The 25,261-nt window shown below is 42.6% G+C and overlaps 3 protein-coding genes and 1 non-coding gene across 4 annotated transcripts; all 4 read right to left on the bottom strand.

The window, feature by feature from the left end:
• Window positions 1-6,919: 6,919 nt before the first annotated feature.
• Window positions 6,920-9,722, bottom strand: LOC100304368 (Thioredoxin domain-containing protein PLP3B). The gene is made up of 8 exons (NM_001165806.1): window positions 9,554-9,722; window positions 8,185-8,259; window positions 8,027-8,074; window positions 7,804-7,946; window positions 7,643-7,715; window positions 7,499-7,560; window positions 7,292-7,389; window positions 6,920-7,211 (listed from the first exon to the last, which is right to left on the bottom strand). The coding sequence occupies exons 1-8, from the start codon at window positions 9,635-9,637 to the stop codon at window positions 7,105-7,107; spliced, it is 690 nt and encodes a 229-aa protein (NP_001159278.1). The 5' UTR covers window positions 9,638-9,722; the 3' UTR covers window positions 6,920-7,104.
• A 952-nt stretch (window positions 9,723-10,674) lies between these two features.
• On the bottom strand, window positions 10,675-16,758 carry LOC100282791 (uncharacterized). The gene is made up of 7 exons (NM_001155697.2): window positions 16,263-16,758; window positions 16,050-16,135; window positions 13,758-13,904; window positions 13,567-13,675; window positions 12,854-12,977; window positions 11,722-11,995; window positions 10,675-11,003 (listed from the first exon to the last, which is right to left on the bottom strand). The coding sequence occupies exons 1-7, from the start codon at window positions 16,369-16,371 to the stop codon at window positions 10,902-10,904; spliced, it is 951 nt and encodes a 316-aa protein (NP_001149169.2). The 5' UTR covers window positions 16,372-16,758; the 3' UTR covers window positions 10,675-10,901.
• A 1,266-nt stretch (window positions 16,759-18,024) lies between these two features.
• TRNAV-CAC (transfer RNA valine (anticodon CAC)) lies at window positions 18,025-18,098 on the bottom strand. Its single transcript has one exon. It is a non-coding gene; the product is annotated as a tRNA-Val (tRNA).
• Window positions 18,099-18,419: 321 nt separating this feature from the next.
• Window positions 18,420-22,395, bottom strand: LOC542517 (uncharacterized). Its single transcript, NM_001112065.1, is given in 9 exon segments — window positions 18,420-18,819; window positions 18,929-19,033; window positions 19,464-19,592; window positions 19,723-19,824; window positions 19,982-20,137; window positions 20,293-20,472; window positions 20,594-20,734; window positions 20,861-21,202; window positions 21,425-22,395. Coding segments are annotated over 9 exon segments (2,118 nt in total). The 5' UTR covers window positions 22,292-22,395; the 3' UTR covers window positions 18,420-18,723.
• Between the last annotated feature and the right edge of the window lie 2,866 nt (window positions 22,396-25,261).

The following is a 25,261-nucleotide window of genomic DNA, read 5'->3' as shown; positions in this document are numbered from 1 at the left end:
TAGGGATCACCAACAAAAGGGGGATATCGAGATTTCTTACATTAATACTAAAGATCAATTAGCCGATATTTTTACCAAGCCACTTGATGAACAATCTTTTACCAAACTTAGGCATGAGCTCAATATTCTTGATTCTAGAAATTTCTTTTGCTAAGCTTGCACACATAGCTCCTTTGAATACCTTTGATCATATCTCTTTTATATGCTATGACTAATGTGTTTTCAAGTTTATTTCAAACCAAGTCATAGGTATATTGAAAGGGAATTGGAGTCTTCGGCGAAGACAAAGGCTTCCACTCCGTAACTCATACTTCGCCACCACTCCGAGCAACTCTCTCTTCCTTGGGGGAGAAATGAGCATCAAGGAAAAGGACTTCATCCTTGGGGGAGAGAGTAAAAGCTCAAACGCAAAAGGACTTCGTCTTTGGTATAATCTTAACTCACTTATTTATGACCAAAGGGGAAGATTGCACTTTGAGGGCTCTAATGATTCCGTTTTTGGCGATTCATGCCAAAAAGGGGGAGAAATGAGCCCAAAGCAAAAGGACCGCACCACCACCACCAAATTCAAACACTTAGTGCTTTCCAAAAGTCTTTATCATTTGGTATCCTATTGTGTTCAAAAGGGGGAGAAAGTAGTATTTCAAAAATGGTATATCAAAACCCTCTTGAACACTAAGAGGTGGATCTCTTTTAGGGGGAGTTTTGTTTAGTCAAAGGAAAAGCATTTAAAATAGGGGGAGACAATTTCAAATCTTGAAAATGCTTTGCAAACTCTTATTCATGTACCTTTGACTATTTGCAAAAGATCTTTGAAATGGATTTACAAAAGGTTTTGCAAAAACAAAACATGTGGTGCAAACGTGGTCCAAAATGTTATATAAGAAAGAAACATTCCTTGCATATCTTGTAAGTAGTTATATTGGCTCAATTCCAAGTAACCTTTGCACTTACATTATGCAAACTAATTCAATTATGCACTTCTATATTTGCTTTGGTTTGTGTTGGCATCAATCACCAAAAAGGGGGAGATTGAAAGGGAATTAGGCTTACACCTAGTTCCTAAATAATTTTGGTGGTTGAATTGCCCAACACAAATATTGGACTGACTAGTTTGCTCTAGTGTATAAGTTATACAGGTGCAAAAGGTTCACATCTAGCCAATAAAAAGATCAAGTGTTGGATTCAATAAAGGAGCAAAGGGGCAACCGAGGGCACCCCTGGTCTGGCGCACCGGACTGTCCGGTGTGCCACCGGACAGTGAACAGTACCTGTCCGGTGCACCAGGGAACTCAGACTCAAACTCTTCACCCTCGGGATTTCTCGGAAGACGGCGCGCTATAATTCACCGGACTGTCCGGTGTGCACCGGACATGTCCGGTGCTCCAAGGAAGCTCGGCCTCCTGAACTCGCCAGCCTCGGGTTCGCGCGGCAGCCGCTCCGCTATAATTCACCGGACTGTCCGGTGTACACCGGACTGTCCGGTGTGCCAGCGGAGCAACGGCTCCCTGCGGCGCCAACGGCTCCCTGCGGTGCATTAAATGCGCGCGCAGCGCGCGCAGAAGTCAGAATCGCCCATACCGGTGCACCGGACATCAAACAGTGCATGTCCGGTGTGCACCGGACACCCAGGCGGGCCCACAAGTCAGAAGCTCCAACGGCTAGAATCCAACGGCAGTGATGACGTGGCAGGGGCACCGGACTGTCCGGTGTGCACCGGACTGTCCGGTGCGCCATCGAGCAGACGCCTCCAGCCAACGGTCACTTTTGGTGGTTGGGGCTATAAATACCCCAACCACCCCACATTCATTGCCATCCAAGTTTTCCACTTCTCAACTACTACAAGAGCTCTAGGCATTCAATTCTAGACACATTCAAAGAGATCAAATCCTCTCCAATTCCACACAAAACCCTAGTGACTAGAGAGAGTGATTTGCCGTGTTCATTTGAGCTCTTGCGCTTGGATTGCTTCTTTTCTTTCTCACTTGTTCTTGAGATCACAACTCCATTGTAATCAAGGCAAGAGGCACCAATTGTGTGGTGGCCCTTGCGGGGAAGTTTTGTTCCCGGCTTTGATTTGAGAAGAGAAGCTCACTCGGTCCGAGGGACCGTTTGAGAGAGGGAAGGGTTGAGAGAGACCCGGCCTTTGTGGCCTCCTCAACGGGGAGTAGGTTTGCAAGAACCGAACCTCGGTAAAACAAATCTCCGTGTCTCATTTGCTTATTCGCTTGGGATTTGTTTTGCGCCCTCTCTTGCGGACTCATTTATTATTACTAACGCTAACCCCGGCTTGTAGTTGTGTTTATATTTGTAAATTTCAGTTTCGCCCTATTCACCCCCCCCCCCTCTAGGCGACTATCAGTGGGCACCTCAACGAGGAAGTAGGGCACCTTGGTGGTGTGACCGAACCTTGGGATAAATCTTGTGTCTCTTGTGTTCTTGCTCATTGTGTTTGTTTGTGTTCTTCGTTCTCTCACCATTCCATGAAAGATTTGTTTATATCTTTTTGGTGTGTGGATTTTGAGAAGTGCCCTTCTCAGATATACTACTTTGAACCCTGTGGATCATTTAGAACATCTCATTTCCAAAGTTAACTGGGTGAATTTCGAGATCAATTCAGTTTTACCCAGTTTACTTCTAGTTTTTATTGAAAAAGTTTTAACTTGCCTATTCACCCCCCCCCCCCCCCTCTAGGCAACTTTCAAGATATCATATTGAACAAGGTTCATTATAGATGTTTAAGTATAGCCGTATTAAATAGAACCTTAAAAGAATAGGTAGATCATATGTTTCTTAATAAAAATAGAAGATAAATATATGTCCAATTAATAGATTATTTATATTTTCTTAATTAAAAGATAACAAGGGTCATTGCTTTTATAAACTAAAATGATAGTTTATACATAATTTCTTTCTAATGAATTAGATCATTTGTTCCTACAATAGAATTAAAGATAATTAATAGATTAATTATACTTTATCATAATTTATTAATCAAACCTATAGTCAATTTGTTCTTAACTTGATTTATGGCATGATTAATGATTTTATAGAATTTAGTCCATATTATATACGAATCACTTAGCTTTTCCTAAAGGATAAAATAAAGTAATAAGAGTTTAAGTTCTTTTATAACTTAAAATGTTAATGTATATATTGACTCTGAATGTAGTTTCTTAATAATAGGCTATGCATTTTTCTAATCAAAGTAAGACAATTAACGGTTTCTTTCTTTTACACGCCAATCCACTTAAGAGTCTATAACCTAGTTTTTCATAAAATAGGTGTTTAATAATAATGATCTTTTCACATAAACCTATTTAGACTTATATCTTAGTTTATCATAAGTGAAGGTTTAACAATTAATTATAATGCGTTCCATAATGCTTCTAAAATTAATAGTGTTTCGTAGCCCATTAACCTTAGATATATAACTTATATCTTTTCTAAAAAGGTTAAAAAGGTTTAATATCATTATAACATGTTTTATCATCTTATAAACCCTTAACCTTAGACATATCACATATGACGCTTTATAAAAGATTAATTTGGTGAACCTAATGTTGTATATTTTAATTAAGATATTTTAAGCTCATGTCTTGTTTTATAAAGTATAAATCACATATTTTTGAAAAAAAATACCTTCTTAGTATAACCATTACTTGCGACGTTTTTGAAAAGCGAATGCTCTTTTCGTTAAGCTTTCTTTTAGCTTTGCGTATGGTGAATGTCGTATGTTATTGAGTGGTGTTTGTTTCTTCTTGTTTATTTGTGTGATATTCAGTGGTTGATCTAGTAGTTAAGAATCAAGATCTATTCCGATCCGTGGAAGAACCTAAATTTTTCAATAAGCAAGGCAAGTAGACTTCTCCCTCTACATACTATGTTTGATCTCAAACAATACATTTAATAAAGTTTATTCTTCGATATATGTATGCATAATTTGATGGGTTACCTATTCGGATACACCTAACCTTTTCTACCATATTCCTTGATCAAACTTGAGTATTATACTTTACCTTCGTAGCTATGCTATTGCTACAACTTAGCTTTATACAGTCACTCTGGTTTGTGATATTAATGTTCCAAATGGTAAGTTTACTTTATTGTACTAATCCGACGATTAAGCAAGATCATATGATTTAATTGGATCATGGAGTGACCACCCGGGAAAACAGTGCTACCATGAGGATGGTATGGGACGCCCTTGGCTAAATAACTAGGGAAGTCTTATGTTGGGTGTTGGTCGTGGTCGACCAGAACGGGGCATCTGGCAAGCGCTTATAGTTCCGACTCAGGCAGATTGGATACGGGCATAGTTCCCCTGTAGACTGGTCTATAAGTTGGTTAGGTTAGGTATGTTTTATGCAGTTTGACCATTTCTAGCATTTGCATAATGAGGACTCTAGGGAAAAGCCTTGTAGTGAGACCCTAGCCATTCACCTCGGAAGTGAATATGGGTCTAGCTAACCCGGGCTAGAAGGAAATCGTGACTCATGTGTAAAGATGTGCCACCTCTACAGAGTGTAAAACTGATATATCAGTCGTGCTCACGGTTATGAGCAGCCTGGACTCCTCGCATGATAATTGAACTTGAAGATGGAAATAAATCGAGATCTGATGATCTGCCAATGGTTTGCTTAAGTGGTTTCACTTAAATGTTTTTGATATACTCTTATACCTTTGTTTAATGGGAATACTTGGAATTCACACTTATTAGTAAGACAGGTGTTGTTAATAAAATGTTGACCAACTAAAATGCTTACTGCTCAATCTTAGCCTCACCTTATTAAACTTGCATTAATTTCCCCCACTTGCTGAGCTCCGACCATAAGTGAGCTCACCCTTGCTTAAATTTTGATCAAAAGTTTGCAGATGAAGTTATGATATTGAGCTCCATGGATGCTAGTCTAGTGATACCCCGGTCATCTTCCTGTGGATGGATGTCAATGTTTTATTGTACTTTGATGAATAAAGGTTAAGACATTATGTTTGTTTGAAGTGTAATATGTTAATATAATCGTTATTTACGCTTTTATGCATTGTTCTTTTGATATATTACACTATGACGTCAATATATATGTGGAAATAGATTCTAGCACACATATGCTATGCGTCCGGCTCTGCCACCAGAAACGGGTGTGACAAGCAGCACCTTGGGTTCAGTCGTATGGACTAACCAAGGAGTGAGTTTGTGCAATGTCTCTTGCCTTGTAATGCGCAGGTGTAGAGTCTATAGGCAATGATCAACAACAAAGGTGAAGACCATGCAGGTTCATGTCGATGAACCGAGGATAGTGAAGGACGAGTGTCGATACTTGACTGAGGGACTAGAGAAGTCGGTGACTAGCTAGCTGCGATGGCTGACACTTAGGGACGCTAGTACGTAAGGACATAGAGAAGCAGATCATGTTGTTGACGCATTTGAGAATTGGCAGAACACATGTCTAGGATATGGTGGACGTGTATGAAGTACACTACTCACAATAGTTTGGTGGTTGGGTCACAAAACCACATAGTGACAGGTTAGTGGGTTTGGCCTCAAAACTCAATTGCACGGTTTAGAAGGGAATAATTAGAAGTGGCACATGGAGCCATAACAAAGGTTGCATTAAGACAAAAGCAAATTTGTGAAGGAAGTGTGGTCGTTAGATCATCACAATGAGAGTTGGACAATTTTGCTCCTAACTGAGTGGTTGAGCTCTAAATATCTAGAAGCAATGGTTGGGGCATGTATAGTAGAGAGACACCAAAACGGTTCTCCAAGCACAAGAGACAACTAAAAGACTATTATACAATGGAGTGTCTATAAATGTAGTCAATTAATAAATGCAAAAGTGAATACGTCTGTCGAGCATCGAATCGATATAATAGACGACGAATTCATACAAGAGAAATGAAGGTGTCTGTTACTACTTGGGTTACGAACCAAAGACGTTTATTTACGGAGAGATATGGGTGTGGAAATTAGATGCAATAGTCAAAGCCATATGTGAAGATATGTACCACACACTATATTTATATATTGGCCTTGTGCGTGTTTCTTCTGCTAAATTGCAACAACACCTCTCTGTTCCATATTATAAACTTACAACACATTTATATTTAGGTGTTGCTTGGTTCAGACCTTATTAAGAAAGTAGTAATGAGATCTCTTACCGGCGGTAATGGTTGTACTATTTATAATTGGATTGGATAGTAGTACTTAATACTACTAGAAAGAGTTTAACCAAACAAAAGTATAAATATCCATTACTCCATATAATCTATTTGCGTTACATTTCGGCAAACCAAACACCATCCATATCTAAGTTCATTCATAATCAACACTAAGTATTAATATACTTTACAATCAATAGAGTCCAGTTAAAGAAAACCTCTATTATTGATTATCCATGTGGACGTGGTCGCAAATTATTACAGCAGCCTATGACGTGGCCATTTGTTAATTACATGAATGCCAGAGAAAACCTCTATTATTTATGATCCGTGTCGACAGCTTCTTATTAAAATATGTTTGGTTTAACTTTTTTCCGAGAGAATCTAGCTATAGAAAGAATCTGACTGTGGATAGAATCTGTGTATCGAGAAAATTACGTGCCAAAGAAAATAAAAGAGCAATGGACATCTTCGAGGCTTCCACCCGTGACACGGAGATATGATCATAGTGGAATATGACAAAATAATCCTCATCAAGTACGCCAGATTATAGATTGATCTCATTGTGGTAGAATTCTTATGGGAGTCATTATATACTCTAACGATTGTTCACACATATCATTCCAAAATCTAACATGTGCAAGTATGACTTCGTTGAGTGATCAATTATGATTCCATTGAATAATAAGATATTATCTATCAAGATGATGGCGCTTATATTGCTTGGATGCAAATAGGTTATGTGAGTACAATATTACTTGGCCAATTGAGATATGCCAGCTCAATTTTGAACGTGTTCATAAGTTAGATAAGTTAAGAATCTCTTGTACATGCTTTTGTTCTGGTTATCTGGTATAGATACATGAGTCGCACAAATCAATTGCAGTACAGAACAGACAAAATATAAAGTGCAAAAAGGGTGAATCCTCAATCCCCATCTCATGTTCAGTCCGAGTCAGAATCTTGAGCAGTTGAAGATCTAATCCTCCTATTCTTAGACTCGCTTTCTTCATCATCATCATCGTCATCTTTCTTCTTCTCATCGATTATCCCTATAATTTGTTTTTGGTTGTTAACACATTTGTCATAACAAAAAAAATGTCAAGTACTGACAGATACTTTTTATGGATACCTTTCATCTTGAGAATGTTTTCCAACGCTCTTGTTGAAAAATCGTCTTTACTTCCGAGATCTTGAAACCCAACTAACCGGTCAACAGCAATACCCTTCCTGAAATAGGACAGGGATGATAGTATGGTGAAGTAGGAAGATTGCAGGGTACCAAACAGCAAAAAACATTGTCAAATAGGTAGGAGTAATGAATAACTTGTACACTTACTTGAACAATATTACACATGGCAAGGTTTTGATTGCCAGTTTGGCTACAAAGAATGGAGCATTCTGCAGTTAATTATAGATGACATTAGGCTTCATAATTATTAAAACAAAGTAATTTATAGCCAAGTGGTAGTCGTAAACACACTTCAGCATCAAGCTTGATGAATTTTGTTCCCACATAGACAGGAGCAAGGGCCTTCAAATGCTTATCCATGATCCTAGCAAATATCCACAGAAAATATTTCCATAAGTACCAACAACAAAAATAATATCTCAAGAAAACAAGAAAGACAAGTTATGGCATACTTGCAACGGTAAAATTCACGGTGATAGAAATGACATATGACTCTTTCACTGCCAGTAACCTCCCCAAGGAAGTCCCCTTCAATTACCTCCCTGTATTCACCGTGACCTTGCCTTTTTAGCACTTCACGCTTCTCAACCTCTTTCTGTTGCACAGAGAGCTTTCAGGAATAAAAAGAATATAACGCTTGCATAAGCTTCATAAGTGAAAGATGAAGATCAGTACCTTAAGGGCAGCAATTCTCTCCGCGTGCAACTTCTCAAGTTCAGGGTCCTGGTGAAAAGTTCCATGAATTTGACAACCCACGATATAACACATACTATTTGCACACAAATAAGGCAAATTCAAGGGAAAAAGTAAATAAACTTTTTTCTTCGACTCACATCCATCAACTCATCAAGATCAACTTCATCATGGCTTGCAGGTGCTGCTTGAGCCTTGTCTTTAGCCACCATTTCCTAAGATCATGTGCGGCAATGTCAGCATGACAAAATTAAAATCCATAATGGAACACATAGAAAACATGCTCCGTTTACAATGTCAGAAGTGAAATTCAAAGGTAAAAAAAGGAAGAAACATTTAATATCTATACCATAATGGAATGTAAAAACTACTGAAAATGGTAGAAACAAGATGGGGAGTCTGCCAACCACTGTAAAATGACGGAAACAAAGCAATGATACAACAAACAAAGAATTAATGCGGGTTCACAGGATCAACAAAAAATGTCCAAAAAAACAAAATTGATAAATGATTTTTCCATGATAGTCAGGCAATGCTGTATGCAGGAGTCAATCAATCCATCTTTTGCCATATAGCATACAAAAAAACTTAAATTTTACCAATCCATGGTGACAGTGGTGAGAAGCCTTTACACTGAGCCTAAAGGTCCTAGGTTCGACGCAGCCTCAGAAGTAAGGCTTGCCTTGGTTATTCCTTCCCCATACCACACTCATGTGGGAGCCGCTAGCATGGATCTGTCTTCTTTTTTTTTTTTTTTTGTCCATGGTCCTCCAACAAGCTAGGAGTTCTAAATTTTATCAATTTCAAACAATTCCTAGCTCATGCTCACTGCTGAAATAAGGCCTTTAACTAAAAAACCACTGCCATACACAAACCACCTGAGACAATGCAAAGTGTCACATGTACCTATAAGATCTTCTTTAGCGGATCGAGAACTCAAGAAGAGTTATTTGAATACCCGGCTCGCGATACAACTCTCATCCCAAGAGAGAGGAAAATTCAGTTACTTATTCCCGAAGCACACTCCACTCCGCACCGCACAAAATCCAGTACATCCAGCTACACAAAACTCGTTTGCACAGAGCCATCATAGTTTGTTCACGAGAAGTACTTGTGCACCAAGCACCATCACTCTATCGAACGCCTGAAACGCAATAGGTTCTGGATTGATCGTGCCCATTCCATTACTCCCATGGATCACATCCCCACTACACTCTCGAACACAACACCACATTACATTCGAACTAGCAACCAGGTCCTGACACTCGAGCAAACATGCAAGCGTTCCCAGAGGTGCAATTCAGCACCTCCGGGGCGTAGTCAGTAGCTAATATTCCGACCAGAAAACCTAGTCTGAATCAAACTCCGCGTACGCGCACGCCAGCCCTGAGATCCTGCGCGCGGGCACTAGCCACCTCCTAGTCAAACTCCGCGATCCAATAGCGGTATCAAAGGCAGAGCTGCGGCAGCGTAAGGCGGCGCCGGAATATTGGGGAAGAAGTCGGTCACCTTCTGGAGGTCGCGGGCGGCGGCGGCGATGACGTTGCCGAAGGCAAGGTTAGAGAGCGTCGACTTCACTGCGTCCGGATCCATCTCCGCTGCCTCCTGCTAATGCTCCTTCTCGAGCAGGCGTCTCCCTCCGCCGCCGCACCGGCTCGCCGGATTTGCTCTGTTTTCGTGAAGGAAAAGCGAAGCGAAGTGAGCTAGGCCTCGGTGGCTGGCAAGCTCTTCAAGTCGCTGGAAATGGGCCCACCAGACCGAAGTATTAAGCCCAACAGGCCCGCTTCCGAAGTTGAATTGAAAGAACCTGGGCAGTTCGCCTTGTAACTTTGTAAGTGATAAATCTTTACAGTTTTCTACTTTTTGGGGAAAGAAATCGGACGGCTGAATAATTTCGTTCTCTTTTCTATATGCCACTATATAATCCATATGTTTATATTTTACGAAACTCACTCAACCAAATCACCTCCACACAAAACCTCCACTAAACCACTAACTAAATTGCATCCAAACTTAACACATCATCAAAACAAACGATTTAGATAGCTGGATAACTCTCTCTTACTCACTTAAATTTAATAATATTATTTATATCATTCATCATCTCTCCCGCGACCCTCCCCCCTCCGCCCCTAGCATCCACATCTCCCTCATGCCCAGCCCCCAGCCCCTAGCATTCTCATCTCTCTCGTGTCATCACCGCCGTCAACTCCTCTCGCATTGTCGTCATCAACGCCTCATGAGAATCATAGCGTTAGAACCGCCTGCCCCTCCTTAGAATCGTATCATTAGCATGAGTTATATACTATCTAAAATATAAAGAAGTTAGTTTTATCCTATATCAAACTATAGTGATTAAAATTTGAGGGTTTGGTTGGAGCTGCCCTTACTCTCTCGAGCCCATAATATTTGTTGACTTTAGCACAGTAAAGATATATGGTAGACAAAACATAGAAATATATTAGAAAAAAAGAAAAGAAAAGAAAAGGTATATTGAAAAACAGCTATTTTAAAATTTTAATATTTGAACGTCAATATTTTTGGAGTATAGAATTCGATGAATCCCCGTTGTCAATTGTTATTCTGAATGAGGGAGGATAGGCCGATAGGCTGATACGCGAATTTAAACATGACAAAGTCACTTGGAGAGGTGAGAAGCCACGCAGACTTCGTAAAGTACGTGATTTCACTTGGTATAAAACTTTTTGGTTGTCAGGAAGAAACTGTTGCCATTACAATGTACAAAAAAAGAAGATATCAATATTGCCACATTTCAACGCAGTATGCCTGACTTCCTGCTTTTGTATCGCCTCCTGTACAGCTGGGTAGGGTAATGCCACGCCGAGTACCCTAGCTATTATAGAAGCCCCAGAGACCTCAGCTGGCTGATGTGCTCTGCAGGGAGCGGCGGCGGACACCAGTCTGTGCGCTCGCCATCGACATCCTCTACGACATACTCCTGGACGTATGACAGCAAACATGAATACACCACCATGACAGCAATGGGTAAATACCCACCGGGTATTACAACCCCATACTCATACCCACGACACAAAAATAACCCCATCGGGTCACCCATATACACTGGCGGGTATGGATTTACCCCCATACCCATACCCATGTGGGTATGGGTCACCCATCGGGTCACCCGTACCCACAAAAGCTAAACATCTACCAAAATATTGTATGATAAAAATGTCAAGTATATCCATCTAAATACCATTACAAAATTTCTAGCATCATTTAACCATCCATTCAACACACCAAAGATAATTGGATAAAGTAGTAACACTAGGATAGTACTACATAGCATATTACATGTTCCATTACATGGTCATTAAATTGTCGTTAAGTCTTCTATGACATCATGGCCTAAAAGGTTGTTAAATAGTAAAAAAGATGGATGACTAAAGTCAAAGTTCATGCTTGGGCTAAGTTTATATTGGGTATTTTATACCCACGGGTTAACGGGTATGGGTGAAGGCGGAACGTTCTAATACCCGTTTACCCATTGGGTGAAGATTTTTGCCCAATAACAGACCCACGGGTAGAATATTTAGCCCACATACATACCCTAATGGAGTAAATACCCATCGGGTATCGGGTCGCGGGTACCCATTGCCATCTCTAGGTGAGACAGAATGTGATAATGAATACACGGTAGCGCTCACACTCACCTTGGTTAGCATTCGTTTTGCAAGAATGTGATAATGCCGCTGCCAGATCCGCTGGCCAACCATTGTCGCGACCAGGACACTGTAGAATATGCCGATGACCGTGAAAAGCCCAAGCACAATAACCCCCATGATGAGAAGCAGAGGTAGCCCAGCTTCCCCAGCACCTCCCAAGCAACCACCACACTCGCCAGCTGTGGTAGCACAACCTTCGAAGCAGGTGGTGCAGTCAGTCCACATGCATAACGTGCCAGGTAGATGGCAATCTGCACACATCCTGAAATTGAACAAATGTTGGTACAACCACCTGTGAGAATATATGACGAGCACGGTGTACATGCATGTGTACTTGTAGTTGTGTACAAGTAAACATCAGTGTTCCACAAGGGAGCAGCAGTGGATAGGCAGCATGCCCCCAGATCCAGAGCCGTGCTGCCTGAGGGACGGCAGGTGGCGGACTGGCGGCCGAGGAAGCGAGTACAGACGGCCACGGCCCAGAAGGAGGGCAGGCCACAGGCCACAAGCGCTACCAAAAGGAGGTTAGTGGCGGGCGGCGTCCAGGAGGAGAATGGCGGCGGGTGATGGGTGCAGCCAGGAGAAGGCACGGGCGTCAGTGACGAGCATAACAAGGACAAGGCAGAGGGGGTGGGCAACAAGCGTGTCTGGGAGAAGGCAGAGGCCACAGGAGACACAAGCGAGCAAATGCGAGTGTGGCTGGAACTGAGAAGAGGTGAATGGATAAGGTTGGAGTGGGCAAGGTGCCAAGGTGGGTCTCTGTCCAACCTTTTTTTTCTCGAAAACACAGTAGAGCTACGCTTCATTATATTAAGAAAAGGTAGAATAAGGTCCAAAATGCCTAGGAACACATGTTAGTCATCAAAGTATGGGTCAGCGCCTAGAGAGCGCCTAGGCCTAATGTAACCTTGCTGAACATGCTTTATCAATCCGAGTGCAACAAACTATCTATATCCATTCATATAATTAGAGAAAAAATATATAATCTCTTCACGTTACTTCGTGTAAATTTTTCCTATGCCACAACAACTGTGTCGACCAATGTTTTTCAGGGTTAAGACATAGCTTTAGTATAAGGCCATACTTTGATGAGTTGAAGAATGAGCTAACTAATGCATACCCTGGTTGACAGCAACAAAGACATAATTCTCGACAAGGCTGAGCCAAATCATTTCGTACTCTTCGGTCATAACAGGTTATGAAGCAACCTGATAGTCCCAATAGAGCAAAAAATAATAATGCACCTGTCATCAAGAGATAAGTTCACAATCAGTTCAGAAGGAAAACATTATGCGCCACATAATTGACTAAAATGTTAGCAACATAGTGTTCCAATAAAAGTTTGATCAGTCTGCCTCATATTGTTGAAGTATACACATCAATGATACAACTTTCTATATACCAACAATAATACAGCTTTCCATGTCTGCTCTCTGAGCTCAATTTTGTCACATGGTTGTACTCTTTTTATGAATCATAATAATTGCAAACACATGTTATCACTTCTGTAAGAATAGCAAACACTCATTAATCTAGGCCATGGATAGATGTTTAAGTTGCAAGCAAAGCTTTTCATGGCACCTTGCACGTTAGCTCCCAATAATTGCATTTTTATTCTGACAAAAAACACATAATTTTAATGCTCTTTTCCTTATTATTTACTCATATCCTTTTTCACATTAATTTAAAAACTTAAATAATTCCCATTCAATTAATGAGTTCCAAGAATCCATGGTGACAATAGGTATCATAGAAATCAGGGCATGATTTTTTATCGATCAGGCATGCAAAAACAGGTGAAAGTAGTAACAAAGAAAGGATTAAGCAGTTTACCACATATGTAATAAAAACTAACTTGGTTATCAAAACCCCAGGCTGTCCTCAACCAATATTGCTGGTACCCATCAAGAAAATGTACCAAGTATGCCAATGCAGAGATGACCTGAATGAACAAATAAGAAAATACCACTGATCACTCAATTGAAAGTAGATAAGGGATATGAAAGAATATTTCAAAAACTTACAGTCTGGACTAGAGCAAAGATGAATAGTATATCTCTAGTAACAAAGAAACGAAACTTCAGTGTTCGCCATTTCCTGTCAGTGTGGGAATGAACCCTCAAATAATATGGAGCCTTGCAGGTGGTACAATGGGAAAATGCAAAACCCTCCTGTTTGTTAAGCATCAAAACATGATTAGTTTACTGGTCTTGCAAAGAAATCAACAGTCAATTTTAGAAGCAAACTCCAGATAGGGCAGGCAGCAAAATGAACACAAAATACCGAATTCTTCCGTACTTATTACATCTGGCAAAGACACTATTTAATTTGTATTGCGCAAAAGATTTCACATTTCATGAGTTGACTTGACAGGAAAAAGGTGTAGCTTTTGTAACCCAAACAGTAAACTGTATTCCTCAGTTGGTTAACATGTTTCTTGGCATAACCTGAATCATCCAAGTTCAACCTAAAATCCCATCCAAGTCTGCATCTGCAGTTACCTAGCAGCACAACTTCCAAATAGATGTAGACATTCCAACGTCCTAACAGAAAGCAGAATTTGCAATACTACCAACCAGATTTTGACCTGGGAACCCCCGTCTAACCACTGCACCAACATATTGGAATTCCGAGTGGAGTATAATATACCATTGTGCTATCAGCTGTAAAAACAAAGAACTCGAGCACTTCCGGTCAGCATCAATATAACAAAGCACAAGCAGAGGAAAGACAGGGAAAGAAACAGCAGAAGAGGAGGGAAACAGAGCTGCAGAGGAGATGCGAACTGCAGAGCATATCCAAGTCGAGTAGAGGCAGTGCACATCCAAGTCAAGAGCAGGGGCAGTGCAAACCCAAGAGGAGGGAAGCCAAAAGGAGAGGAAGAGATGCTTATGTGCCTGCCCTGTGACTGTATGAAGAGAAAGGGAAGAAACCGTGAATCAATCAACAGAGATGAGGGAGGACCAAAGGGGGGCAGTAGACGCCAATCAGGGTCGCAAATCAGTGGACAAGAGGAAGGGAGGCTCGAATCTATGAAAGAGGCATGCGGGAGAGATGGGTTTTGACCTTGCAGGACCTGTAGGCGCCCAATTCCCCGACAGTCTCCTTGGCATGCAAATCCCATGCATCCACTCCCGCGTCAACTTTTTCGCGCGCAACTCCTTTACTGGTCCTGCCCATGCGCAAGCTCATGCAACGTCCATCTCAGGTCATTCAGGCCTTAAACAGCACCAAATCGCACCTAAGCGACGCCATACCCCGATTGGTCATGACAAGACCGACGCCCAGCCTGGAAATTCGACTGGATGCCTAGGTGACGACTTAAAATTTATGAAAATGGCCCAACCAAAGCAAACACACTAGATCGACACAAGGGCAAGGAGGTCATGCAATTATGTAATTCACTAATGCACCATGTGAAGACAAGAAGCTATGGCAGGTGATGTCGACAAAACCAGGCAACTAGCAAAGCTTTGTAACCACATGAGCCAATTCCATTTGCCCATTAGACAGATGAGAGATGACACTCAGTATGGCATTAACCAAACATAGGAACATAAGCAAAAAAAAATGGCTCCAATAAGAGGTCAATAGCTAATTCAATCAATCTGTTAGGCAAAATACTGAGGGAATAAAAGGTCAGCATCTCTCATGTTCTATTGGGTAAGTGGTTGCAAGTACTCACTGACTTGCTACTACACACAAAAAAAAACATCGACGTATTTTGACAATTATAAATATGCACAACACATCTCCAGAAGGCAAAGGTGTAAGGCTCCCAGCCTCCCACCATTTACATAGCTAAACCAATAAACCGTGAAGATTACCACTGTAACCTTCAACATAATCATAGCATATTCCCATCATTTATAGCAAAACTCTGGAGAGAAACAAAACTGTAGCTCACTGAGAAGATTGACAAGAACAAAAAATGACAATGTACAGTAAACGCTGCTAAGTGCTTTTCAAGCTACATCAATATAATCCTTAGCTCGCAAAACATCATATGGCACGAAACAGCACCCAAACAGAACAAAAAACTACTACATATGAGAACATGCCGCGAGGATCAACCTCCACGTGTTCACAGAACCGGGCAAATCAAGTCACAGATTCAATTCAACCTTGGACGGATTCACCGTGCAATTCAATCATTCGCTGCACTCAGATACCACCGAAACAGCTCCAAGCAGAAAATGCAGACGAAACCCCTTCCACCCCAAGTCTAAGTGACATCATCTAACAGTTCCTGAGCGTCCACCCGCACAGGGGGGCTGTAAGCCTGTAACCGAGTAAGGACTGCAGCGAGCGCTCACCTTCACCGCCCTCCAGTGGTCGAGGCAGTCGCGGTGCACGTACTTGGACGTCCCCTTGCACTTGCAGGGCGCGATGAAGTCCCTCCCTGCGCACGCACACCCACACAGGCAGTCAGATCTCCGCCGCCCTGCCGTCCCGGCCAAAACAATCATGGGGAACCCCAAAAAAAACCGCAGCCAGCAACGGCACGCGCGAGTCGGAGCCTCCCTCACCGTCGGTCTCGAGGCAGATCCGGCACTGGAGCTGCTCCCCGCCGCCGCCCGCCTCGAGGTCGATCTCCGACGGCGGCGGAACCAGCGGCGACGACGCCTTCTCCTCCATCGCCGCCCTCCCCTCCCAGTCCCCACGGACCACCACCTCGGCTGGCGCCCCTAGAGCCTCCTCGCCGCCGCGCCCATCCGGATCCCTAGCCTGCCCGCCCGCCCGCCCGCTTCGACCGAATCGAACCGACGGGGCGGGGCGAGGAGGTTGGAGAGGAGTTGGTGTGTGCGTGCGGCGGTGCGGGTGGCGGTGGTCTGGTGGACTAGCGGCGAAGCGAGGTATGTAGCCCTGTTCCGCGACGCGGCGGCGGGTTAGCCGCGGGACAATGACGTGCGGGGCCCTTCAGGCGGCTGGTGGGACCGGAATGCCAGTGGCTGTGGTCGAGGCGCGCTGGGTGTCGCGCGCGCCCGTGTCGTCGAATGGTTGACAGGAGGAAGCTTCGGCCTTCCATTGTCAGTCGACTACACTGTTTTATAAGTGAAAATCGTTCTGGTTTTAGTTTGAAGATGGTGAAAATCCATTTTAAATACAGTCCCCCAAGTAATAAACAACATCAAATTTCATGAACACTACATGAGGTTATGTTCTGAAATTCATTCAAAGTTGCAAGTTCAAATTTAGTTGCACATGGACGAGATTAAAAAAACAAAAAGAATTCTTATGCAACACCACTGGAGAAAATATCTGTCTTTAAAACGCTGCACTTGAAACGGTATAATACTCTGTTCATTTTAAATTCTAAGATATTTTAATTTTCGAGTACATTGTTTTGTTAAGTATCTAGAGATAATGTATATCTAACCCTGGCTGAGGAGCGAGTGGGATGGAGCAGCTCTATTATATGTTTGGTTTGGGTGTGAACGCAATAATTGAAACGAAACAGCTCTAAATCTGAAATATTGTTACTAGATGTAGGACGAGCTCGCCCAAAAAAACGGTGGAATTTCGCCATTCCACTTCTCCCTCTCTCTTTGTGGTATGTCCAAACAAAAAAATGTAACGATTCCACTCCACTCTCGAAACTTAGAATGGAGCCCCTCCACTCTCTAAATCTGGAATGGAATCACTCTGCTCCCGTGGCTCTTCAACTAAACGGACCTTGAATGTATACCTTATGATTTGAAATAGAAGAATATTTATCAACTCAGCTTTTAGACCCTGTTGTGTTTGGGAACAGGGTTTTTAGAAACCACGGTTTTTTTTAAAAAAAAATGTTACAGTATATTTAGTCATGACAATATCACGGTTTAAAATACTACGGTTTTAGAATACCACATGATATTGGAAACAAAGAGGTGTTTGAAAGCAAATTATTGTACCCGCAGCATGTTTCATACATACAACAACTTGGTTCGTACTTATTAACGTGTTGTTTCTGCAGTTTTTTTTTAATTCGTTACTGATTTTGTTTGTTCACGATGTGTCACAGGTGTGATGGGGGGAATGAACCAGATTGGTGGTGGATGTGGAAGATGGCACTCTACCAGGTGTTAAAATGGTTTACAATCTAACACATGCGACGATTCTGAACAGAACTGGTACTCTTTCGTGCTAAAGTGGTAATCCAGTAGCATTTTTGTTGTACAGAAAGCGAAACGCATGCTTTTGTTCGTGATGAGAAAACAGAATCGAAAGGACATATATGTTGTTAAAAAGAAGTAGCAAAATTGAAAAGGATATGTGTTTTTTAAAAACAAAAAGTATCAATTGATGTGTCTGAGCCCAGGTTCGAACTGGGGACCTTTAGTGTGTGAGACTAACGTGATAACCAACTACACCACCCAGACAATTTGAATGTAGTAGGGATCAAACCTCTATAAGCATCTATTAACGTTTAGCTTGTGAGCCAATTGATCCTCATCTTCCTCCATTTTCCAAGCACGCCGCGCTTTCCAATCATGAAGGGAATTCTAGCTTAGCTTCTCCAGTTTTCCAGGGGTCAGAAAATCTTGGTTCCTTGCATTGTTTTGACTTGGGTTTATTTAAACTGGTGCACGCTGTCAAATTGGATGAAAAAATTGTCCTGGGAACGTTCTGTAACTGTGACATGCTATGTCCTGGAGTTGAAGGGCATAATAATTCTGAAATGCTGTGCGATTTGATTCCATTATTCCGTTCATCCAAAAAATAAGCCGTTCCTCCATCCGAAAGTGCATGTATTATGTACAAGGTCACATAACGCTTCCTGCTTATAGTTACAGTATTTTTTTTTTCACGATCTTCTACATTCATTGCTACTAGGGCTACTTTCTGATGATGTATTTGCAGTGCTTCTGCTGATATGGCGACTATTATAGCATACGGCACAGCAGGCAGAGTAGCAAACACTGGTATCTGCATTGCAAGGTGTCTCAGATGGCATTCTGCATTGTGACGAACGCCAACGCCGCCTCTACGAACGACGAAAAAATCTCAGTTCCACCGCTTCGAGTTCTTAAGCGACTTGGATTTCTGCTTGCTCTGCTGGAAGGCCTGCATCTTCTGCTTCTTCCTGACGGCTTTCTCTGCCTGCGTTTAAGAGTTCAGAAAACGGAAAGGGATGCTATGTTAGACTGGCAAAAACTGAAGTAAACCGATATCACAGATCACGCCTGAAGCGCCATAAATGTTTGTTCACCTTCGACATCTTGGACTTGGCTTTTACTTTGGGGGCTCTCTCCTCGAGCTCTTCCTCGCGGGCAAGTTCCCTTTCTCGGGCTTCAAGGTTCCTCTCAAGGTAGTACTGCGAACATTTGGTAAAGCAAGAAACTTCATCACTGCTGGTTTTCTCGTCTTCCAATGGCCTAAATAAGCGCATTGATCCGATGCTAATTTATCTCACTGGATGGCTGGAGCCATTATGGTTTTGTTGCCCATTTGGTTCATGTCAGGTTCAGCATGGGAACCTTTTGACACTAGATAGATTTCTTAGGTAGGTTCCCTTACACTGAAAAGTTCCTGCCATATAATTTGGTGCATGACCATCTAATGGTTTCACTGAGAACGACAATACCGATCATTTATGCCATGTTAAGCAGAGAACACTATTGATGGATGTAATGGATGTTAAGTTGAACTGTTATATGCAAAGAGTTCAGCATATTTCATTCCCATTGGAATCAGAGATCTGAAAACCATAGCTGAGGAAAGTATAAGACCGTAGGACAGCTCACATTGTAATCTCCTTGATAGTCTTGGATAGTCTGATCTTTCACTTCGATGACTCTGTTGACAATTTGTTTTATGAAGTACCGGTCATGAGAAACTGTTATGACGGTGCCAGTATATTCTGATATTGCCTCCTGTCATGCATGCAAAAAGCTATTAGGACTGCTGCTAGAAAATTTCCTCAGCCCATATCAGAGATAGAATAGAGGGACGGCTAGATCATAAAAACTGATTATTGTATAGAATGAGAACCGTGTCTCTGACCTCAAGCATTTCTTTTGATGGGATATCAAGATGGTTTGTCGGTTCATCCAAGATGAGTAGAGTAGATGGAGTCACCATGAACTTGCAAAATGCAAGCCTTGCCTAAGAAAACACAGATAAAGAGTGAACAAACATACACAGGCCACTACTACTGTTTCAAAAAAACATCACTGTGAACCGCCACTGTTGGGTAAAGGTGACTTACTGTAAGGAATGAAAAAAACTAAAAGGCAAAAACTGTACTGAAAATCTGCATTACCTTCTCTCCACCACTTAAAAACTGAACTTTTCTATCCAGCATGTCATCCCTGAAGTTGCAACGGCCAAGGAGACCTTTGATATCATCAAGTATCCAATCTTCCGCAGCTTCTGCTACAGTGTCTAACACGGTCTTCTCTAAATCAAGAGCTTCTGCCTGGTAAAACATCATAGCCCATTAATCTAATAGGAAAGGGATAACTTTACTGTATTTGTTGAGTAGGAACATGACTAATAACCAAGTCCCCCCATGGTGACATTTTATCTGAAATAACCACAATAGAAGATAACAAACAGAGTAGCTCGGTTTACCTGATTCTGCTCAAAATAGTTCGGCAACACATTATGCTCCCCAAGAAGCACCTCACCACCTTGTGGCTTCTCCATCCCCAACATAAGTTTAAGCAGTGTGCTCTTCCCACAACCATTGGGCCCAATAATAGCTATCTTTTCACCTCTCTCTACTATCAGATTAGCATTGTTGAACAAAGTCTGGACACACAACACAGCAATCAGGATATGTGCAAAAGTTTGATGTAGAGAATATCACAGTGTATAAATTCGAAAAAAATAAAATCTTGGAAGAAATGAGCATTTGCACAACATTGTTGACCTTATTCTCAAATCCGAATTGAAGATTGTTTATCGTCAACACAGTTCTCCCACTTCTTCCACGCTCAGGGAATCTGATCTTTAGCTGCTTCCTTTGGAAAGGTTTCTCAATCAACCCTTCTTTTTCAAGCTTCTCCAATTTCTGTTGAAACAAGATAAAAGTTACTAGTCACACACAAGTGTGTAGAAGTATATGAAGAAAAATAGCAACTAAAATTACAACTCGGTCACAGTGATTGGTTTCCCAATAAGCAATCCAAGTAGTTACCTTCTGCTCGCTGGAAGCACGCCCTGCATTAACTCCAGCACCAAGTCTGTTTATCAGCTCCTTTGTCTGTTCAATTTCCTTCTGTTGCTTCTCCCACGCAGCATACTGTGCCTCCACTGCTACCGCCTTTGCTAGAATGTACTCTGAATAGTTACCCTTGTATGTCTTGGACACACCAAATTCAGTTTCCACTATCTTTGTGCACAACTGATCAAGGAACGCCCTGTCATGAGATATAATGACCATCGGCACATCCTGCGTCTTGAGATACATCTCCAGCCACTCAATGGTATCCAAATCGACATGATTCGTAGGCTCATCAAGCAAAAGCAAATCAGGGTCCTGCACAAAGTCAAATTTACAATGTCATTAACAAATTGGGACACTATGCTTAGAACATTTAAAACTAAAATCAATTTCTATCAATAACCCAGTGACAATCTATCAGAATTCACTGCCAATTTGCTAGTACAATGCAATTACATTTGCAGTCATTACAATTCCTCATATCGTACTTCTGTAAGGTCAGGATCATGCGTGACGTGAAGGTTGATTTGTCTATACCTGAAGAAGTATCTTGCCTAGAGACATCCTCATTTTCCACCCACCGCTGAAGGAGGCGACGAGGCGGTCGGCGTCCTCAGGCATGAACCCGAGCTCTGGCATGAGCTTCTGCACCTTGACGTCCACCATATCGAGGTCCACGTCCTGGGAGCGGCGCTGCAGCAGGTCGAGCTCATCGAGGAGCCGGCCCATGAGGTCCATGTCTTCAGTGGCGCCCTCGAGCGCCGCCTGCACCTGCTCGAGCCGCCGCTTGACCTCCATCTCCTCCTCGAAGGCGCTGAAGAACTCTTCCCTGACGGTGCGGGAGGCGGAGACCTCGAACTCCTGGCTGAGGAAGGCGATCTTCATGTTCTCCTTGGCCTTGATGACGGCGCCGCCGTCGGGCTTCTCGAGCCCCGCGATGATGCGGAGCTGCGTCGTCTTGCCGGCGCCGTTCACGCCGACGAGCCCCACCTTCTCGCCGCGCTGCACCTCCCAGGACACGTCCTTGAGCACCGTCACGCCCTTGTAGGACTTGGAGATTCCCTCCAGCCGCACCCCGGACGGGATGCTAGACGCGCCGCTGCTGCCGCCCGACCGCTTCTTCTTGGTCCCGACGGCGGGCGCGGCAGAAGGGTCGGAGGAGGTGAGGAGGGAGGAAAGGTCCTGGCTTTTGACGTCTTCCTCCACCCCGGTGGTTGTGGTGGTGGAGGCAGATGAGGAGGAGGAGGTGGTGGTAAGGCGGCAGTACAGGGGGGCATGGCGGCGGCGCCGGAGACGGCGGGATGTGGGGACGGCGCGGGAGGAGGAAGGAGCAGAGGGGAGGAGTGAGGAATGGAGACGCAGGGAGCGTATGAGCTTGCCGGAGAGGAGGTCCATGGCGGCCATGGAGTTCTCTGTCTCTCGGAGCTTGAGCGGGGGCCTCTGTTTCTTGGTTGGGTTGGGTGGAGGGAGAGCGGCCACACAGCACAGGCCCAACCAGGGGAGAGTATGTGGGTGAGGAAGGAGGAAGGGTAGAAGAAGAAAGTGTTCTATCAAAAACAGATTTCGATGCGTAATTGTTAAGTAATAAACAATAATAAGATTCGATTTTTTATTTTTTTTATCTCAAAAGTGTCTTTTACCATTTCAACTTTGTTTGCGTCTTTAGAATAAAATTTCTTGTTGCAGAAATTCAGCTTTTTTAATCAGAAAGGGAGTTATATACTCACTTAGTCTCAAAATAGTATCCGTTTTAACTTTTAATTTTGATGTTTATAATTAAATAGACAATAATGAATCTTGAGATATATATATATATCGCACATTCATCAAGTATCGCATCTACTATTTCTAAAATTTAATTTTAATTTAGGGCAGATGGAGTATTTATTTTTTCTAATGAGGTTTTTAAATTGCTTTACGACTTGTTTTGAATAGACATGTATATATCCATCTCAATCAACGTACATCATGGCAGTTTAAATTCTACGTATAACAATATAAAGGATCCAATTAAGGTATAAATATAGTCTCGATGTTTTTACTATAGGATATAGAACTTACTAATCAGTGACATTGACACCAAAAAAAAGATCAGGAATTTAATCTTCCGGTTTTATGTGCTTTGGTTTCATGATTTTCCTATGAAAGCATAGTTTTAGATTCTTCTAGAGGTGGGAAGAAGATAATAGTTCTATTTTTTCTTCCTTCCTTTGAGAGGTCTCTGTTTGTTGATTTCATGTGGTCTAAATGTCCTGAGAAAGTAAAATAGGTAGAAACTTTCTCCCCACGAAGTTGATTGTTTCCTACGAGTTAGGAATAGTCATTGCAATGCAATATCCACCGCAAGGGTTGCATCTTCGAATGGTTTTATTAAAAGAAATTATTAGGAAGGTTGGATTTAAATACTCTCGTCTGCAAACTTGCCTCTGGACTTTCTACTATATTTTTATTTATACCAAGGCCATGTTCTAAACCTCTAAAATTAATACTCTTTCCGTCCCAAAATAAAATTCGTTTTGGACATTTAGTGGATTTGTATAATAATTAGTGTATGTGTTTTGCATATGTGTCTAGATTCATCATCATCTATTTTAATATAGACATAAAAACTAAGTGCTAAAGTGAATATCAATTTAGAACGAAGGGAGTAATTAGTAGCTAAAATTAACTCGTAGGTTTAGAGCAGGTGAACTAATAGACCAACTAATTATTATTTGAACCTCTCAAATAGTTATTAGTTGTTAGTTATTCTTATCCAACTAAAATCAATTAATAACTTATTAGCTAATCGATGAGTAGCTTTAGAGGTTTAGAACGGGACCTAACGTGTCTTTCCTTTTGTTTGGAAGGAGGGAATGCACTCAAACCTTGCTTTCCCATTTTTCAGTTTTTCATGGTACGCTTGAGCCTATTTTTGTGGAACTTCGATATTGTGGTCACAAGAGCTAGATATGGTGGGAACAGGCAGAGTACCACGACGAAAATGTTTTTTTTTTGGAAAAATCAGGAGTGCCCTTTTATTTTCTTTATGGATGCGTGCGATACTCCTTTTTTTTGGCAGTAGTGCGGCGATGGGCCGAGTCCTTGTGTGGCCTGCATTCGTCCACGGTGGGCCACTGCCGGGCCGATCGGGACCTAGACGTGTGGCCGCGGACGGAATCGTGTGGAGCTTCGCAGCCACTCGTAGCCACCCACGTGGTGGTCAAGAGCGCGCCGGGGATAAGCAGCCATCCGGTTCTTGCTCGCCTAGTCGCCTAATAATGATCGCAATTAGAGAATTATCCGCTCGCGACTATACTTGTCAGTTGTCACTCTCACTTTTACATATCTACTAGGTTTATATTTATATTTGAGTATATAGTACAAAAACATATTGTTGATCAGATAGATGTGAAGGTATGTTTGGAGCGAACTACCTGTTTTGAATCCCTATTTATATATAATTCTAATTTTGTTACCATTTAAATGTATAGGTAGGTGCATGTGCGATGCCACGGAATACAAATTGCAAGTCTTCAATGGACTTAGAGCCCTAGCGACGGGCGACATGAATACAATGGTGAGTGTCCGTGCGCTGCGACGGAAGTAAAAAAATTTGTATGAAATATATAAACGGAACGACAAATATCACTATGTAAAATCCATGTGGTGATTTCTCTCACTGACTGTAAGATTATTGTATACATGACTGGAGATATTTAGTCTTCAAACTGTCCAGAACAACTGCCTGGTGGTTCTATGTCCCTGAACCAACACACTGCACAGACTGTGGAATCATGACCCCCTCTTTTTCTGGTGCTACTAAGTCGTTTGTCGGGGACCATAATTAGGGGTACCCTCAAGACTCCTAATTCTCAGCTGGTAACCCCATCAGCATAAAGCTGCAAAGGCCTGATGGGTGCGATTAAGTCAGGGATCAGTCCATTCGAGTGACTCGATCGTGCCTCGCCCGAGCCTAGCCTCGGACAAGGGCAGCCGACCCCGGAGGATTTCCGTCTCGCCCGAGGCCCCCCTCCAACGGCGGACATATCTCCGGCTCGCCCGAGGCCCTGCCTTCGCTAAGAAGCAACCCTGACTAAATCGTCGCACCGACCGACCAAATCGCAGGAGCATTTAACGCAAAGGTGGCCTGACACCTTTATCCTGACGCACGCCCCCCGGCAGAGCCGAAGTGACCGCCGTCACTTCACCGCTCCACTGACCAGCCTGACAGAAGGACAGCGCCGCCTGCGCCACTCCGACTGCAGTGCCACTTGACAGAGTGAGACTGACAGGCAGTCAGGCCCTGCCAAAGGCACCATAGGAAGCTCCGCTCCGCCCGACCCAGGGCTCGGACTCGGGCTAAGTCCCGAAAGACGGCGAACTCCGCTCCGC

Source organism: Zea mays, chromosome 2 (genome assembly GCF_902167145.1).
Source record: "Zea mays cultivar B73 chromosome 2, Zm-B73-REFERENCE-NAM-5.0, whole genome shotgun sequence".
Taxonomy (NCBI): Eukaryota; Viridiplantae; Streptophyta; class Magnoliopsida; order Poales; family Poaceae; genus Zea; species Zea mays.
Note: the sequence above shows the minus strand (reverse complement) of the source record. Positions and strands in the feature narration are given on the sequence as shown.

Bases quoted from the DNA above. Each gene is read 5' to 3' on its own strand.
- LOC100282791 (NM_001155697.2), bottom strand. From the start codon at position 16,371: ATGGAGGAGAAGGCGTCGTCGCCGCTGGTTCCGCCGCCGTCGGAGATC. The intron at 13,905-16,049 runs GTGAGCGCTCGC...CTTAACAAACAG, and splicing joins ACCACTGGAGGGCGGTGAAG to GAGGGTTTTGCATTTTCCCA. The intron at 12,978-13,566 runs GTAAACTGCTTA...TCTTGATGACAG, and splicing joins TAGTTTTTATTACATATGTG to GTGCATTATTATTTTTTGCT.
- LOC100304368 (NM_001165806.1), bottom strand. From the start codon at position 9,637: ATGGATCCGGACGCAGTGAAGTCGACGCTCTCTAACCTTGCCTTCGGC. The intron at 7,947-8,026 runs GTACTGATCTTC...TCTGTGCAACAG, and splicing joins AGAGAATTGCTGCCCTTAAG to AAAGAGGTTGAGAAGCGTGA. The intron at 7,390-7,498 runs GTAAGTGTACAA...GTCCTATTTCAG, and splicing joins CCATGTGTAATATTGTTCAA to GAAGGGTATTGCTGTTGACC.